Source organism: Festucalex cinctus, chromosome 8 (genome assembly GCF_051991245.1).
Source record: "Festucalex cinctus isolate MCC-2025b chromosome 8, RoL_Fcin_1.0, whole genome shotgun sequence".
In the NCBI taxonomy this organism is placed as follows: Eukaryota; Metazoa; Chordata; class Actinopteri; order Syngnathiformes; family Syngnathidae; genus Festucalex; species Festucalex cinctus.
The window spans coordinates 8,913,834-8,933,148 of NC_135418.1; the positions used below are offsets into that span (position 1 = coordinate 8,913,834).

The window sequence follows — 19,315 nt, forward strand, 5'->3', positions numbered from 1 at the left end:
ATTTGTGAACTCATTGTAAGTGTAAGTGTAACTAAGTCATTTATGAATATTCTTTTACTTTCCACTACTCAAGATGTCCACTGGTATCAGACCGATCCAAACATATGTACGTTTTTATTTTGTTTTATTTACTTTTGATAGCCTCTATGGACAATAAAAGCAACATCGTGCAATGATGGGTATATATACTTTTGCAAAAAATACCAATCAGGTCAACTCATTCCCAAAAAATAAAAAAAGACGCTGATTTTTGCAGATCTTAACAATCACCAAAACCCATTGAGCTTGACACACACATCACACCTGGCAAAAAAAAATCCACATTTCAAGGTTTATCATGCCATGTTCAAAGAAATGTTGCTCCAAATGTGCCAGTACCCCAATGTGCGAGTACCCCAACGTGCAAGTACCCCAACGTGGCCCGGGCTGCGAGGGCCCTTTATAGCTGCTCGCAGCTCTAGTTCAAATTGATTTTTGAAACTTGAGTTTCACGCATATAAAAACCGAAAATTCAAAAATTTGTGTGTTGTTGTTGGTTTGGTCTTTTTTGTAAGATGATTCTTTCATTTCTTAAAGACCTTGACGACTTCCCTCCTGACAGCAGAAGTCCTCAGACAGCTTATGAAGGCATTGGAACATTCCTAGCATGTCAGCCACCTCCGCATTACCCAGGTATCCTTCTAATGCCAGGGATCTTTTGCATGTAAGATTTTAGAGTTTTAGGACTAAACCGTGACTTACTCGAAAAGGTGAAGCACTCCTTACCTGTGCTGTTGCCTAATCAGATAAACCATAATCCCTTCTCTCGTTGCAGCTCTGTCCTACAGGTGGCTCCTCAATGAGTTTCCCAATTTCCTAAAGAAAGATGATGGCCGCTGGTTTGTATCCCAGGTAACTGGTAATCTCTACCTTGCCAAAGCGGAGCCCAACGACACTGGAAACTACTTCTGCTTCACTACCATCAACATGGACATCAGTACAAAGAGTACCTTCAGCAAAGCTAACCAACTCACCGTTCTGCCTGAAGGTAAGACACATACAGCTGCAGCGCATGCCACCACTGTACAATAAATGCTGTAGCATGCAAGTCATTTTTAAAAAGGCAAAAGTGTTCACTAGGGAACTTCGGATCTTAACATGAGTTCAAAAACGCATCTCAATTTCCTATCCTCGATTGGGACACATTTATGATTTTTTTGTTTTGTTTGTTTTGTTTTTTTGGCAAGGTATAAACAGGAGAGAAACTGTAATTAACCAATTAACCCATAGTAGAAAAACTACATGGGTAGGGGTGCCCGCACTTTTATAAAAATAAATGCGGTATTGCGCACAATTCAAGTCAAAATGATCTACCTATAATATTCATTTTAATAATGAATACATTCATTTATTTATTTTTAAATAAACCCTACCTATAATTCTTTATCCATCCATCCATTTTTCTGACCGCTTATTCCTCACAAGGGTCGCGAGGTATGCTGGAGCCTATCTCAGCTGGCTTTGGGCAGTAGGCGGGGGACACCCTGAACTGGTTGCCAGCCAATCGCAGGGCACACAGAGACAAACAACCATCCACACTCAAGCACACCTAGGGACAATTCGGAGCGCCCAATTAACCTGCCATGCATGTCTTTGGAATGTGGGAGAAGACCGGAGTACCCGGAGAAGACCCACGCAGGCACGGGGAGAACATGCAAACTCCACCCAGGAAGGTCCGAGCCTGGACTCGAACCCGAGTCCTCAGAACTGGAAGGCGGGACGTGCTAACCAGTCGGGCACCGTGCCAACCGTAATTCTTTATATCTAAAATATATATTATACCTTGCATAACTGCATGAGTCCATATTGTACAATATAACTAGTGAAGGTGATGCGATAAATGACAAGACGAGGAGACGAGAATAGTCATTCGTCTTTACTCCCCACACGAGTGTACATTTTTTGTCCTTACTTTACTGTGCTAACTTGTGCTTTATTATTAAGTTTAGAGTAGATGAGATGCTCTTTGACTGCCAAAAATGTTTAATAACGTATTCTAAAATCCTAATGAATACCGTCAAAAACGTTAATTTATGTTTATTACGTGTTTTTTTTTTCTCAATGGGCAGCGCAACGTCTTGTGCAGCGCGAAAATATCTTCACAAAAAGCTTGTTTTTCTTCTTCATATTTTTGTATTTTCGCTTATGTCACTCAAATGACCGAATTTCAAATGGTGATTACTAAAGAATGGAATAAGGTAGAAACATACTTGTTTTTTCTCATGAAAGAATGGAATCCAATCTTTCATCTGGTATCCAGCATATTTATGTCGTCATACCGCACAATATTCTGTTTGCTTTGAAAGATGAGGGAAAAGGCTCCAAATCGGCTGGTACCGTTGGGTTTTTTTTGGATAACGTTTGGCAGTCAAAGAGTTAATAAGGCAACTCGTAGTTTGCTAGTCTTTTGCCAAATAACGCCATTGTACATGCATGTGCGGTGATGCATGTAGCAGGTATTACTGGCTGCCTTATATGTTGATCAAGTGATTTAGGTGGGCATCCGTTTTTTAATTCTCTTTCACTGCCATTGACAGGTAGGCAGCTATATCAATAATATAAAACTGAGAGGGCTGACATTGCTTGAGTTAAACTCATCGACCAACAGCTACTAGTTGCTCGTGAATGCCGAAATGGGGCACCCCTGAACTACAATAAAGTTGTGTTTTCATCTATTAAGATACTGTTGTTTAAAATATTTTCTCTAATTCACTATGCTTGGCACTGTGTTTTTTTTTTTTTTGTATGCTCATATATGAGCACATAATACTTATCATTACAGAATAGCAAATGAAACGATTTCAGTGAAATAAACTGCTGGTTTGATTGTAGCCAATCCAAAGAAGTCAGCTCCAAGCATCAAAGTACGCTTTCCAGCGGAGACCTACGCCCTTGCTGGACACACTGCCCAGTTAGAGTGCTTCGCCTATGGAAAGTAAGTTTCTACTTAACCAGGATTCTTCAAATGAAATTTGGTGGGGGTTCTGGTTGTAAGGGATTTTTCAGGTCAAATAAATGTCTTCACAAAACACAGCGATTCAAAGTATGTGTTAACTCTTTGACCGCCAAAAACGTTTAATAACTATAACTAAAATCACGATGTATGCCGCCATAAACGTTAAATGATGTCAACTACGTGTCTTTTTTTTTTTTTAATTAATGTGAAGTGCTAAGTGCAGTGCTGCCTGGTCAATGGATTGAGGAATCAAAAACACCCACTAATTATGGCCAGCAGATGGCAGCATTGTATCTCTTTTCAATGGGCTCAAGTTGTATGAAATTACAATGAAACATGATGGAATCTGACCAAATAGAACGTTTTCAAGGATGACGTGAATGATCAAAGCCTTTGTTACATTTAATCTATTCACAGAGTGTAACCAAACAAAAAAAATTATTAGTGTCATAAGTCACTCTTGTGGTGATTACTAAAGAACGGAATAAGTTAGAAATATACTTTTTTTTCCTAATGAAAGAATGGAATGCGATTTTCATGGTGGTACCCACCAATGTTATGTAGTAAAAGTACACAATATTAGTTTAAATGCTCAAAATCGGCTGGCACTGTCGGGGTTGTTGTTGTTTTTTCAATAAAGCTTGGCAGTAAAAAAGTTAAACATACATCTCAAACAGTGCACATTGAAATGCAGCAATAACTTAAATGTCCAGTAAAGTGAAACAAACACATCAGGCCTGCATTTCACTATAAATTGTACTTGATGCTGTACAACTACTAAATGCCATCTCAGTCTGAATCTCAAGTAACACTGAACAGGTAAATGAAGCTTGTAAATCAAAGTACGTAGATGCATATTTAAAGTAAACATGATTTTGTTTACCTTCGAGTAAAAGTTTCGACCACTGCATTGACACATTCCTTTACGACCGACACGTCACTAAATGCTTGTTTATGTTGCCCTACAATTCACGTGGGGGGATTCTTACTTGACTAGTGTAGATAGAATAGTCTTTTGCATAGTTGTGGCATGCAACATAGCTGACTCCAGCCAATCAAAAGCGGCTCCCCTCATTCCCAGTAAAATCGGGGCGGTCGAGGCGCACGCAGTCTTTCAAATTGCGAAAGCAGAAATTTACTCGCTAAGGTACGAAAGATGAAATTGGCACGCGTAAAGTGTGTTTATATCGGTTGGAGAAGGGAGGAGTGAAAACACTGAATGGACCTTGAGTAAGGAGGGAAGGCTTAAGGTGGACGGCACGGAGGTAACAAAGTCTACTGCTTCTTTCTCCCATTGTATTGACTTGTCAAATGGCTAAATCTATTGTTTAGAAAGGGCTGTCGCATCTAAGTGCTAGCTCATCCTTCACCTCACTGGACAACCCTTTCATTTGGTGGTGTTTAATTTCTTTGGAAAACAAAGCATAGTTTGTGAGAATTCCTGACTGTTGAATAGTGATGTCGAGGGATCATGCAGCTGCCTGTCGTGATTGCAAATTGCAAAAGCTACCTTAAATTAGTGAGTTGCATATGTGCTAGGCTGCTGAATGAAAACTATGGTACACTGGTGGAGAAACTGAGCTGTTGTAGATCATCCATTATTTGGAGCAAAGAGGACTCGCGTTGGCTTACTTTAGCTACCTTGCTGGAAAGTGCTCGTTTATTATTCTCGGATTCTGCTGTGTCCATAATGGCCAGACGATTCTGTTGCTGTATGATCAGGAGGTAAGGACCCAGGTGCAGAATCGATAACAAACCTTTATTTGAGCACGAAAAATGAAAAATCACCTTTCAGGGGAAAACTTTCTTACATAAGACAAAACACAAAATCACCACGGGGGGGAAAAAAACTAACTAAATCTTAACTGGTAATGAGAGGCTGGAGAGAATGACTGGAGAGCAGAGAAACGGTTGGAGCAACCTTGTCTCCACCTCGTCTGGCACAGGAGACTAAGCAAAATGCTGATCACGTGCAAGTGTGGCTGAATCAGCTCCGCTCTCCAACATCTCGACCCTGCCTTCCTCCACTGCCCTGGTTGAGAGAGTGAGAGGGAATGTGAATAACGTGAAAACATACAAAATCATAACCGCAAGAGTGCGCCGGAGGAGCAGGAGCTAGCTGTGTCTGCAGGAAAGCCCAGAGAGGTGTAGTGTGGCTACCAAACACACTAAACTCGATGTGCCCTGGCATGAAAAGGAAGATGTACTTGTTTTTACACAGAGCACAGTGTACTTTCCCTCACCAAATTGCGAGATGCACCATGGGCGTGACAGTCTCGCCCGGAACAGCCAGAGAGTCGTAATGCGGTCCCAAACACAGTCAACCAGATTTGCCCTGGCAAGAAAATGACGATGTGCCCATTTTTACACCGAGCACACCGGCGCCTGTCTACAAAAGCAGGTTCCTCAGTTCTTTGTTGGGGTGTCGTACTGGGCTCTGTTATCTTGCGAGTTCTGGCCTGAAAGTTCACGCTTCTTCATATAGCTACAATTTTGCAACACATGGGGCACATCAGTCTTGAATAAATACAAAATATTGAATAAAAAAGTACTGGTCTGTCCATTCCAAGGTTATTATGGTTAATGAAAAATACTAAAATAACTCAAACTAAAATTGAAAAAGCATTTTATTTACCAAAGTAACAAGAGGTCTTACTTTTATTCAAACTGTTCGGTCGCACAGAAGAAGGTACATCATACAGTCGTTTGTGAGTTTTAGTGTATTGTATCACATGTGATTTTTTTTTTTAACCTTGCACTTGAATACTCCCTATTTAAAAAAAAATAGTAGTGTTGTTCCGATACCTATACTGGTATCGTTGGAGGCGCCGATACGGCATTAAAACAGTGGTATCGGTATCGGTGAGTACTCACAAGTAACATGCCGATACCATTCATTCCAACTCTAATATAGGATTTTGGATGCAGCATCTTGTGTCTTGGTCGTGCATGACATTAACTTGTATGTGATATGTTCACTGTATGCCGATCTAAGATATCCTATTGGCCCTTGAATGCTCTGAACCAATAGCAGGAAAAGCTTTTTCATGTTGAGGAAAAAAAAAAGCCTTAAGTATCGGTATGGTATCGGTATCGGCAGATACTGCAAAGTTGGGTATCGGTATCGGGGGCCAAAAAACGTTATCGGAACAATACTAATTAAAACTGGACATTTTTGAAAAAATAATAAAAATCTAAAGACTAATAAAAAAAATATGTGAATTTACAAATATTGCTAAAAAATAAAATAAAATAATCCAAAACTATCATTACCCCGGTCCATTCATTCCTAAAATCTGTTTTCTGCGTCAACATTTGCATCCCACGTCTACAATCACCTCAAATCTCTTCCAGTAAACAAACTGATTGATTGGCTCATTATGGTCACGTGATCACAACAGGCGCTACTGTAATACTGAATATATCTGCGTATACAGTCTGTGACAGCAGTCTTGTGAGTGGGGAAAAAAAACAGCGTGTGACTTTGCACATACTCCTTTCATCTAACCACAATTAACCATGGGTCCACATGAGACCATGACATGGTCTGCCGTTTTAAAATAATCCTAAATCTTTAATCCTGTAATTTTTCCTCACTTTGGTTAATGGCCTCTGTATTTCCTCTTCTAGTCCAGTCCCCAAACTGAAATGGAAAAAGGTGGATGGACTCATGCCGTCCAAGGCAGGTTCTAGTGTTGTGGGTCCCACTCTCATCCTACCAGATCTCTCCTTTGACGACGAGGGTGTCTATGAGTGTGAAGCCCACAATTCCGAGGGAGTTGATACGTACCAGGGCCGCATCAGTGTGCAAGGTTTTTGTTAGCATTTAACTATTTTGCAGTTCATCACTGTTGTTTTTACACATTACCACTTTTTGATGTCATTTATTTCTTTTTTCATGCTTCAGCTCAGCCAGACTGGTTGCAAGTGATGAGTGACTCTGAAGTCGAGATCAGTTCGGAGCTACACTGGAGTTGCGTGGCTGCTGGTAAACCACGACCTTCCATTCGCTGGCTCCGCAATGGACAACCACTCATTACACAGGTGCGAGGGGGGTATATTTATTTATATGTAGAAGTCAAACTGTTATTAGGGATGTAACGATACCGGCAACATCGTGATATCGTGATATTAAAACTGCCACAATATCGTCGTCGTCATGTTCGCGATAGTTAAAAGCTACACATCTGTTAAAAAAAGTCATGTTGATTTCCATTTGTGCAGTTATAGCACCCTCTAGTGGCTAGTTTTATAGTACAGTTTAATTTTCATTAGGTATGTTTTGGCCCTTCTATGTTTAAAATACACTAATTGCCAGATGAAGGGGATGGTAAAATGCTTTGAAGTGAGTCAATATGTGGAGGAAATCAATGTGGGCTTGGATTAGCGATTAAGTGCCTCAATATTAAGTGTTATTAGAGATTGAAGGTAGTTTATGTATTGCTATTATGTACAAAAGCACAATTTAGGAGCTCTTTTTTTAATTTATTTTTATTTTTATTTTTTTATTTTATTTTTTTACAATATTGTGACCAACCTCCCCACAATATTGTGATAATTATCGTATTGTGAGCTTCATATCGTGGTACCATATTGTGATATTTGGATATCGTTACATCCCTAACTGTTATGATCCGTTTTTTTGTGTGGTGGCGTTAAATGATCCAAAATGCAGGAAGGCAAGACAGGAGTGCTCTCAAAGACATTGTATTTATTTCCAAAAACAAAAATTGGCAAACAAGACACTTGGAATCAAAATACAAAATTTTAAGAAATCCCACAAAACAATATTCAAAGTAAAAGCAAACACTCGCCCACCTCTAACTTAACGTAATTTGAGACCATCTGGGGTTACCAATTGACTTACAGCAGTGGACAGCGGTCCAGCTATCCACTTTCACGTGATGACATATTTTGACGGAGATGACCGTCCCATTGTCGATGTCCCTGCCACCCCTCGAGACTGGCTGCCATTTCCGTGTGAGACAAGCCAGCCAACATAAAAGTTGTTCATACTGTGCAACGTGATGCCAACTTCATAATAAAAGCCTCACAAGTAATACTACAGCCATAGTCGTCTTTTATTCTGAAGTTATCCCAAAGAAGCAATCTTTGTTGCTGTTAACTTGACTTTGACACCTATGCAATGTTCTTTGAATACAAAAGCTCACTGAGACAATTGAATCTGGCGCACACATGACTATTCACAATGCATATGTGCACCTGTTTATAACCTCCTCCTATGTACTTTCCAGGATCGAGTAGAAGTAAATGGAGCTCGTCTCAAGATCATCAACCTAGCCCTGGAGGATTCTGGGATGTACCAGTGTGTTGCGGAGAACAAGCATGGAACAATCTACTCTACTGCAGAGCTAAGAGTCCAAGGTAAACAAAGTATCCTATTAATTAAAATGAACACACACTTCAGCTAAAGTTTGGTCAACTCCATCTCTGCTATTCACCGTCTGGCTGCTCCAGTTCAGGCTCCGGACTTCAGGTTGAACCCTGTGCGGAAGCTTATCCCTGCGGCCAGAGGGGGACAGGTGATGATTGAGTGTCGTCCACGAGCAGCTCCTAAGCCCAGCCTGTTCTGGAGTCGTGGGACTGAGTTGCTCACCAACAGTAGCAGGTTTTTACAAATCATTTCATGATTATCATATGAATCCTTTACGGTAAAAGTGGATGTATCATAACATCAAGGGAGTGTGGACAGTGAAACAAAAACATGTCATATGTGAAAGGGTCTTCATGTGTCAAAAAATTAAAAGTGAAATATTCATACATTCAATTTCTACACTTAATTCCCTTTTAAAGTGATATATAATAGATGGACATACCTCAAAAATTGTCAAAAGTTACGGCAATTTTAATGTTGCCAGGTTGAAATCCCTGTATTGAGAAAAACGGGTTTAAAGTTTTGGTTCTAGCATCTTTCAGATTTCCATAGTAACCAATCAACCAGTTATCTTTGACAAAATATGTTGACTCCAAATTATCAAGAACTTTCAAAAGATCACTGGAAAATCAATTCCAATAGCAAGTAAGGACATCATCCGAGATTTGACCCCTTTAAAAGTTTAGGAAGTTTGACCTCTCAACAGATGAAATCAGCCTCAACTTTGAATATCACATTAAACTTACAGTTCATCTTCTGAGGCATCATCAGCCAAAGTTTGGTTCTTTTATTGTTGCTCCTTGTGATCTTTTTTTGTTTCAATTAGTAAATATTACTGCAATTTGATTTAATAATTTGGTGTCAATTCAAATATTATTTGCCATTTGGTGTGGTCTGCACATATGGTACAGTATTTAGAAGTCACTCATAATATGCGCTGCGTGCATTTTGGGGTGGGGGAGACAAATGTTGTTGTCATCGATGTTGTAAGTAAAAAAAAAACAAAAAAAACCCCACAAACAATCCTTACCAGCTAAATTTGCACAAAGTTCATCTGCGTCCTCTCGCTGTTCTGCATTCAACAAGGAAACTATGAGTAAACTGCTGCGAAAACAAGAACTAATTGCAGCGGCCATACACTTGTCCTCTGCGCTTCTTGTTTTCATCACACCCGCATATCCCACCCCGAAACACAATACTGCATTGTGATTGGTCGAATCGCCGAAAATCTGTGGCCTCAGTTTGTGAACTCACAAATCCCGCGAGAATTCATTTTGCAGGCAAGATTAGGTCATCTTTGCACAAATCAAGATTGAAGAACTCAAAGTGAAGACTACAATTTTGACCCCAAACATTTTTTCATCATAATTGAAATATGGTGTTTGTATTTCTCGTAATGTATCCAGTGTCACAGTTGAGGCTGGAACCCTTATTGACTTTGTGAAATGTCTGCACAGGGTGACTGTGACTCCAGATGGACTCTTGTGGATCACTAACATAAGCAGAGCAGATGAAGGGAAATACACTTGCTTTGCTGAAAATTACCTGGGCAAAGCTAACAGCACAGGACACCTGTCGGTCAGAGGTATCGTTTACACAATCGCAGAATTTACTCTCCACTTTTCTTTCACAGACTTGTCTTGGGAAACCTCTTTTGGAAAAACCACTGCCATTTGTATTTGTAGTAGATCGAAGCAGATGCCAAACATCTAAAAGAAAACACTTGTACAGTACAATCATCTGCCCTGATACTCGGAACTTACAAATTCTTCATTGACGTGATGCTTGAACAACTCTTGATATGGCCGTAACCCGCAGATGCCACCAAGATCACGTTGGCTCCCTCCAACGCCGACATCAATCAGGGTGAGAATGTGACGCTGCAGTGTCATGCCTCTCATGACCCCACCATGGACCTGACCTTTACCTGGGCCCTCAATGGCGCTCTGCTGGACCTGGAGGACTCCACAGGGCCATACCATCGAGTAGAGGGGGTGAGCGAATGCTGAGATTTATGGTGATAGAGCGTGTCAGAGGGAGTCATTGACTCGTTTGTTAGATCTAGATTCAAAACATTAGCATGTCGATCATTTTGAAATGATTTCACTCCACTGAGGAGAAGAGGAGGATTATTTCCAGTTGTTAGTTGTCAACAAGATGCTTTTTATAATTACTGTCGTATGAAACTGAAGTAAAGAAAGATAGAAAAAGGATACTATATTGTTATATTTGTTGGTTCTTACTAGTGTTGTTCTGATACCGTTTTTTGGCCCCCGATACCGATTCCGATACCCAGCTTTGCAGTATCGGCCGATACCATACCGATACCTAAGGTTTTTTTTTTCCTCAACATGAAAAAGCTGTCCTGCCATTGGTTCAGAGCATTCAAGGGCCAATAGGATATCTTAGATCGGCATGCAGTGAACATGTCACATATCAGTGAATGTCATGTACGAGCAAGACACAAGATGCTGCATCCAAAATCCTATATTAGTGTTGGAATTAATGGTATCGGCATGTTACTTGTGAGTAGTCACCTATACCGATACCACTGTTTTAATGCAATATCGGCACCTCTGCCGATACCAGTATCGGTATCGGAAACAACACTAGTTTTTACATTTTATTTTGCTTCTGTGTTTGCACTCTTATAGAAGGAAACCATTGGTGACCTGTTTATTGTGAATGCTCAGCTGAGTCAGGCAGGTACTTACACCTGTACAGCGCAAACTGTGGTGGACAGCGCCTCAGTTAGAGCCAAACTGGTTGTACGAGGTAAGATGCATTCCAGTTCTCATGTCACGTGTACTTGTGTGTACACAAAAATTAAGAGACCCAAAAACTCTGGACTTTTTTTTGGGGGGGGGGGGGGATTTTGACAGTTTTCTTTCTTTCTTTGTTTTTGTTGCAAAAAAATGCTCACAATGACAATATTTCTGTTTGGAATTTGGGAACTATGTTGCCAATAGTTTATATATCGATCCTACCATTTTCTTCTGCTATTCCGGATTTGATCGCAGGAGCAGCAGCGTAAGCACGGAAGCCCAGAATTCCTTCTCCCTGGCCACTTTGTCCTCCAGGGGTTATTGTGAGGCATTTAACCGGAAAACAAAATAACCTCTCGTACTGTCACTATCGAACATTTTAAGAGTTGACTAATCTATCGATTATTCATTCGATTAATCGACTAACTGGATTAATTTTAATTTTACATTAAAGTGTATTACAAATGCGTTTCCCCACCTGATCACTCTTTATTAAACAGTGATTGGTGTTTATTTTGCACTTCATTCATATAGTGATTAAAAAAAGGTGGATTGATGCTGAAACATTTTACCGGTTTGGTCATTGTTTTCCAAAGTAAAAACATATGTTTTCAAATGTCTTATTTTGATTAAATACAGAAGATAATCATTAGTCTTCTTTCATGGCGGATTACATAAATAAGTGAACAATTACAGTTGCTATGCTGAAATCAGAGGATTTGGACAATTTTAAATTAAAACATGGCTCCAAACGATTACTCAATTATTAAAATAGCTGTCAATTAATTTGATAATTGATTACTTGTTGATTAGTGGATTAATTCTGACAGCTACATATATTGCAAAACCTGAGAAACAGCAGTCACTAGGCAATGTGATATGTATGAAACGTCACTAGAAATGTTTTCGGTTTTGTTTTGACCTGTGTGACAATTGACCATGCAATATAATTCTTTGTAAAAAAAATAAATAAATAAATAAATAAATAAATAAATAAATAAAATAAAATAAAATAAAATAATAATAATAATAATAATAATAATAATAATAATAATAATAATAATAATTTAAAGAAATAAAAATAAAAATAAATTATGTACTCACATTTCTGTAGGTATTATTTTGTGAAAAATGTCCCGGTGAAATAAATGGCAAACCATATACTCAATGTGAATGCACGGTACTGTGTGTTTTCAATATACTGTATATGTAGACAAGATTTGAGATAGTTAGTAAACTCATCTGTATAACATTAATATTGGCTTCTATGTTGTAGGGATGTGACGATAAGGGCAATATCGTGATATCGTGATATTAAAACTACCACAGTATCGTCGTCTTCATGTTCACAATATTTAAGAAGAAAACATCTGTTAAAAAGTCGGGTTGATTTCCATTTGTGTAATTTTAGCACCTTCTGGTGGCTAGTTTATTAGTGCAATTTCATTTTCATTAGGGAGGTTTTGGCCTTCTATGTTTAAAATCTATGCTAAATGTCAGATAAAGGGGAACCTAATTTGCCTGTGAAGCGATCAATGTGTGCTCAGTATTGTTAGAGATTGTAGGTGGTTTATATGCATTGCTGTTATGTACAAAAGCACATTGTGCTTTTTTTTAGTATATATATATATATATATATATATATATATATATATTTTTTTTTTTACAATATTGTGATCTTTTTTAACTATCGCCAACTCCCCCACAATATCGTGATAATTATCGTATCGCGACCTCCATATCGTGATAATATCGTATCATGATGTTTGGATATTGTTACATCCCTACTGTGTTGTGCCCAGGGCCCCCAGGACCGCCTGGCGGTTTACTGGTAAGGAATGTTGCAGAGACATCAGTGGAGCTGAGGTGGAGTCGTGGTTATGACAACCACAGTCCAATCGGCAACTATGTGATCATGGGCCGATCTTCTCTGTCATCAAAGTGGAAGCAGATGCGGACCAGTGCGTAAACTCTCAATAAATTAATAAAACAAAATATTAGCTGGTTGTAATGTCAAGTCATTTATGTAGTCGTAAAAATACTTGATGTGTTTATGTTTGAGAAATTTTGATGAACCTTTACCTTTGACATCAACTTATCTCATTTTCAAAACAGAGCCAGTGAACATTGAGGGGAATGCAGAGTCTGCATATGTAATTGGGTTAGTGCCCTGGATGGATTATGAATTTCAGGTCATTGCCAGCAACATCCTGGGCAGTGGAGAGCCCAGCATGCCCTCACATACCATCCGCACACAACAATTAGGTAAGGGAGCACAGTTTTGTCTCACACAGAGGAAATGATGACTTCAGGGTGTACTTTTCAATTGTGGTGTGAAACCAACGACATGAACAGATAATGTTCAATTACAGAATATGGAGTTTATGTATGGAGTTTACATGTTTAATTTATGGCTTTTCTCCAAGAACATGCATATTTTGTTTTTTGACGACTAGTGATATCCCGATCACGTGATCGGAAACAGAGTCTGATCACGTGATTTTCAGCTGATCCGACATCGGACATAAAAGATTGGACACTGAAACTTTTAAAGCTCACAAAGCTTCAAAATAATCCAAATATGCAAATAATGTTACGTTTTCATTTTTTTTCCCTATTTAGTTCATTTAGTAGTGTAGCTAGTGACTGTAACAGAGCCGCGGGCACACATATGTACACACAAATGCAGACACGACTCCTCCCGCTGTGCTCTCCTGCAAGTAGCAGAGAAGCGGACAGGCAGAGTGGCTTGTTTGTCTGCTTGGAGGCAGACGCAAGCTGACAGATAGGAAACCCCAAAACGGCACGTTTGTTCAACCATTAACTTTACATCATTAATGAGGGCAAACAATTTTCAACACCTTAGATTGGTCAGTAATCAGTAAAAATGACACCCACTTTGTGGACTGACGAAAAAAACAAAACAAAAAAAACATTGAAATTTGCCAAATTGTGACTTAAAGGCCCAGTATGCCGGTTTCACTCAGGAAAATGCACTTTTTAAATACAGGATGTACACACTTGAACTTTCTCTCAGTCTACACATCTGTGTTTATGTTAATCTTTGGTGGTGATTTGGTGCCGTTTCAGTGTGGAACCAGTCCGGCATCATAAGAATGGACAATAAGTGGGCTCTGGTTAGACTCCACTCCAAAATATTCAAAATTGATATTTTGCACCATAACAACACAGGCGACGGAACTTACTCCCTGGGCTATATTTCTATACAATTAAATAAGAGTTTCTTTTTGATAAAAAAAAAATACAGACACAAAAAAAAATCTATATTACAAATTAATATGTATTATTTGGACCATGGGCCACGTCATACAAGTTTGATAGAACAAGATTAATACTCAAACCTAGAAGTAAACGCTGCATAGCATTCCGCAAAGATGTGGAAAAACCCCTCCCCCTTAGAGCCAATTAGTCTGCAAGAAGGTGGTTGACAAGTTAAATGCTAAAACATTAGGGATACTGTAGAATTGACTAGTTGGCTAGTGAACTTCTTTTTTTTTCAGTTTTTTTGTTGTTGCTTTTTTCAACATATCAATTTTTTGTGCACGTGTGACTTTGCAATGCAAAGTCTGCAACATTTTGCCACCTCAACAAGGACTTTAGGCTGCACGCTCATTTGAGGTGGAAAATGAAGAATTATGATGACAGTGAAGTGAATGCAACACACACAGCCAAACAAATACCGCTCACACATCATGATGACAACTTCACCAAGGAATCAATCAAGTATGTGTCACTTACCTGCGCAGTCACGGAACTAAATGCAGCTCTGCTTACCTGTTATCATTACCATCGTGTCCAAAAGTTAACTTCGTTCAGCTTGATTGCTAAGTCAGGGGCGGAGAAATTTGGTGTAGGTCAACTTGCAAAATGTTTGGTTGTTCAATGTTACAGTCAATGGGTGGGCAGACACATTTTATATACAATCAATCAACAAGTTGAATTCCCATAATACATCTCCTTTAAGCACTGTAAATTTGGTCTGGTCTTCAGCTCCGTCAGTGGCTCCCAGTGGACTTGGAGGTGGAGGAGGAGATCACAATGAACTCATCATAACATGGACGGTAAGTTGAAGATTAATAACTGAATAAACATGTATCACATAGGAAACTGGTTTGAAGCAGGTTTGCTGACCTTTCATCTTCTGCTTAACCTTCCAGCCCATGGCCCGAGAATACCAGAATGGTGATAGCTTTGGCTACATCCTGGCTTTCAGGAAGAAAGACACATCATCGTGGACAGAAGTACGCATTCCTTTCGTGGAGTCGTCCCGATACGTTTACTACAATGCCACTTTGAAGCCATACAGCCCTTTTGAGGTGAAAATTAAAGCCTTTAACCGAAGGGGCGAAGGTCCATTCAGCCAGATTGCTGTAGTCCACTCTGCTGAGGAAGGTCAGTTTATCTGATACTGTATGTTTTTTTACATTCATGAATACAATGCAGTATAAATGCTTAAAAATTAGGGATACTGTAGAACTGGCTACTTGACTAGTGAACTTTTCAGTTTTTTCCAACATATCACCATTGCTTTTTTTCAGTGTGCATACTTCCATGTGAGTTTGTGTTCTTTAATTCACCTAAAACCTGTTAAAAATCCCAAACCCGTCACCTTTACTGGATACGTCAGAGTCCCACCAGACTCGTGAAGGTGTTCGGAGAACAGAGGAAGGATCAAAGGAAAGAACGATGAAACAAAGTGAAATCCAACACCAACCAGACACCACCTACCACCCACAGTTACAAAACCAGAATATTTCACCAACTCCAGAAACATCTAAATTCCAACAGATTCGGGAGACCTCAAGAGACCAGAGGAAAGACTAAAGAAAGGAAGGACGTTGACTAGTCAACTAATCAACGCGTCTCCTTTGTCACTGTGCAATGACTGTTAGAACTTGAGGTTGACAAACCAGCAAGGGCCTAAAGTGTGTGCAAATATTTTGTTTAAACTGAGGCCAGTAGCAAGATCACTTGCAAAGTATTCAAGTCTGTATTGAAATATGATAAAAGCACAACTGTGAAGGCCCCTAAAGCTAACTAAGGTACAACACATCTCCATTCCAGCCCTCAGCAAATTCACCAAACGGCCTTCTGTTACAGTAAAAACAAAAAACAAAAAAAGAGGGTTTGTACACGTGGAAATGAAGACAAGCCATGGTCAATTAATATCATCTTTATTGTAAAACAACAACAACAACAACAAATGAATAATTAATTATGAAAGAGAACATCCAACTGGCCTCCCATCTGCTAACTCAAGCTGGAGTATGGGTGCGCCCCAGACTCACAGATAACACAGCTGAAGGTTTGCAACAAAAGTTATTGAAAACCAAACCCTCCTTCTTTATTTTTTACTTAAAACCATTCTTACACTGTAGCAAGTAAGAGACTCTGTAATTGTGTTACATAAATTATTGTTGTACAAATTCTGACTGTGAGCGAGTGTCTGAGAGTGATTGCGTGAAAGAGTTAGTACTGGTTGGTGGAATTTGTTAACTGAGACAACAGCGAGTGTTTGGATGTTGGAGATGACACTCAGTGACACGTTTTTTTTTGTTTTTGTTTTTTTTTTTAATTGGTCCACAAACAAAGTTGAGTCAGAAATTTTTTTTGAAATCATATAATAGCTGACGTCAACTCACCTACTACAAAAAAAAATCTTAAGTCGTTCAGCTCCCTTTTAAAATTAAACTTTTTGTGATATTCTCATTGTGTAGCTATGGCATTGTTCAAATTTATAATACTAGTGTACTCAGTACAAAGAATGTTGGTGTAATCAAGATGTGGAAATAGAAGATTAAAGTGGGCTAAAAAAAATAAATAAATGTTAAACAACATTTTCCTGAGGACAGTCCTTTATGGGAATTGCAGATCACCAGTGAAGGTTTCGTTCTGGTTCACTTTTATGATGTTTTCCATTAAAATGAAGACATTGTTAAATTGACATTGATTAGCATACATTTTCCACCTGTTATACATTTTGACCACCAGAGGCTATCCCATGCTTTGAGTTGGCACAGTAATCTCACCTATTTATCTGTGCATTTCCTGCATTTGTCTAAACAGACAGCACGGCTGTTTCAATCAATCTCTATACAGTATCTGTGCGAGTGAAATTGAAAGGAATTGTACAGTACGTTTTCATACTCTTAACATCCCTTCACTGTTTTTAACCCTTCACAGAGCCAACAGTTGGACCATTAAGCATAAATGTTACTGCACTGACAGCTTTTGAGATCCAAGTGTCATGGGAGCCTGTCCTGCAACCTAATGCCAATGGCATCCTGAGAGGATATGAGGTGATATGATTCTTAATGACGCTATTCAACAAACAATTGTGCTTTTTAGAATGCTGCAAAATAGAAATTAGATTATGGGAAAATTTACTGAAACCGTTTTTACATGACAATATTTCTTGGTTGATTTTATTTTGTTGTCAATTTACTGTAAATGTGTACAAGGCCAGTTCCAACGAAGTTGGTCATTGTCTTAAACAGAATAAAAATGATTTGCAAATCATGATCAACCCATGTTCAATTGAATATACGACAAATATTTAATGGTATTTTATTTATAATATTTAATGTTAAAACTGATCAACTTTGTTGTTTTTAGCAAATAATCATTAACTTAGAATGTTATGGCTGTAACACGTTTAAAAAAAGCTGTGACAGGTGGGTGAGAAAGTTGAGGAATGCTCATCATCCCACCGTGGAGTAGCCTAATTGGGAACAGGTGGGTTCCATGATTGAGTATAAATTAAGGAGCTGCCCTAAATTGCTCAGTCATTCACAAGCAAAGATGTGGCGAGGTTCACCTCTTTGTGAACAACTGCATGAGAAAATAAAAAAAACAACAACATTGAATGCCTGTGACCTTCGATCTCTCAGGTGGAATTGCATCAAAAAACAACACCAATATGTAAAAGATATCACCACATGGGCTCAGGAACACTTCAGAAAACCATCCATCCATCTTCTACTGCTTATCAGAGGTCGGGTCGTGGGGTGAGCAAGTTTAGGAGGGAAACCCAGACTTTCCTCTCCCCAGCCACTTCAACCAGCTCCACCGGCGGATCTCAAGGCGTTCCCAGGCCAGCCGCAAGACATAGTCTCTCCAGCGTGCCCTGGGTCGTCATGGGGCCTCCCACGGGTGGGACATGCCTGGAACACCTCTTCAGGGAGGCGTCCACAGCTGGCACCTCACAATGCGGAGGAGCAGCGGCTCGACTTCCGAGTCCCTCCCGGATGACCGAGCTTCTCACCCTATCTCTAAAGGGGAGCCCGGACACCCTGCAGAGGAAACTCATTTCGGCCGCTTGTATCCCGGATCGTGTTCATTCGGTCACGACCCACAGCTTGTGACCATAGGTGAGGGTTGGAACGTCGATCGACCGGTAAATCGAGAGCTTCGCCTTTCGGCTCAGCTCTTTCTTCACTAGAATGGACCGATGCAGAGTCCGCTTCACTGCACTGATCCGCCTGTTGATCTCTCGCTCCATCCTGCCCTTAACTCGTGAACAAGACACCAAGATACTTGAACTCCTCCACTTGGGGCAGGATCTTATCCCCGACCCGGAGAGTGCACGCAACCCTTTTCTGACTAAGGACCATGGTATCGGATTTGGAGGTGCTGATCCTCATCTCAACTGTTTCACAATCGGCTGTGAAGCGCTCCAGTGACAGTTGGAGATCACGGCTTGATGAAGCCAACAGCACCACATCATCTGCAAAAAGCAGAAATGCAATACTGAGGTCACCAAATTGGACCCCCTCAAAGCCTCGGCTGCGCCTAGAAATTCTGTCCATAAAAGTTAAGAACAGAATAGGTGACAAAGGGCAGCCTTGGCGGAGTCTAACCCTCATTGGAAATGAATCCGACTTACTGCTCGGCGATGTGGACAAAACTCTGACACCGGTTGTACAGGGACCGAACAGCAATAACAATATTGTGCTTTTTTTTTTTTAGTATGAGCTCTCTTTTTGACAATATTGTGATCTTTTTTAAATGTCACCAACACCCCCACAATATTGTGATAATTATCGTATCGTGACCTTCATATCGTGATAATATCGTATCATCATGATACGATATTATCACGATATGAAGGTCACGATACATCACCAAACATCAGTTTGG

General features: G+C 39.7%; 1 protein-coding gene across 1 annotated transcript in view; it reads left to right on the forward strand.

Annotated features, from left to right (window-relative positions):
* Window positions 1-19,315, forward strand: part of cntn2 (contactin 2) — a 45,421-nt gene that overhangs the window by 11,532 nt on the left and 14,574 nt on the right. The window contains exons 5-19 of the mRNA XM_077529276.1: window positions 577-672; window positions 815-1,027; window positions 2,872-2,974; window positions 6,626-6,807; window positions 6,903-7,039; window positions 8,251-8,380; window positions 8,474-8,624; window positions 9,848-9,975; window positions 10,209-10,384; window positions 11,045-11,165; window positions 12,958-13,116; window positions 13,271-13,420; window positions 15,167-15,237; window positions 15,334-15,568; window positions 17,360-17,475. Of these exons, the coding sequence (XP_077385402.1) occupies window positions 577-672; window positions 815-1,027; window positions 2,872-2,974; window positions 6,626-6,807; window positions 6,903-7,039; window positions 8,251-8,380; window positions 8,474-8,624; window positions 9,848-9,975; window positions 10,209-10,384; window positions 11,045-11,165; window positions 12,958-13,116; window positions 13,271-13,420; window positions 15,167-15,237; window positions 15,334-15,568; window positions 17,360-17,475 (2,168 nt within the window). The remainder of the gene's footprint in view (window positions 1-576; window positions 673-814; window positions 1,028-2,871; window positions 2,975-6,625; window positions 6,808-6,902; window positions 7,040-8,250; window positions 8,381-8,473; window positions 8,625-9,847; window positions 9,976-10,208; window positions 10,385-11,044; window positions 11,166-12,957; window positions 13,117-13,270; window positions 13,421-15,166; window positions 15,238-15,333; window positions 15,569-17,359; window positions 17,476-19,315) is intronic.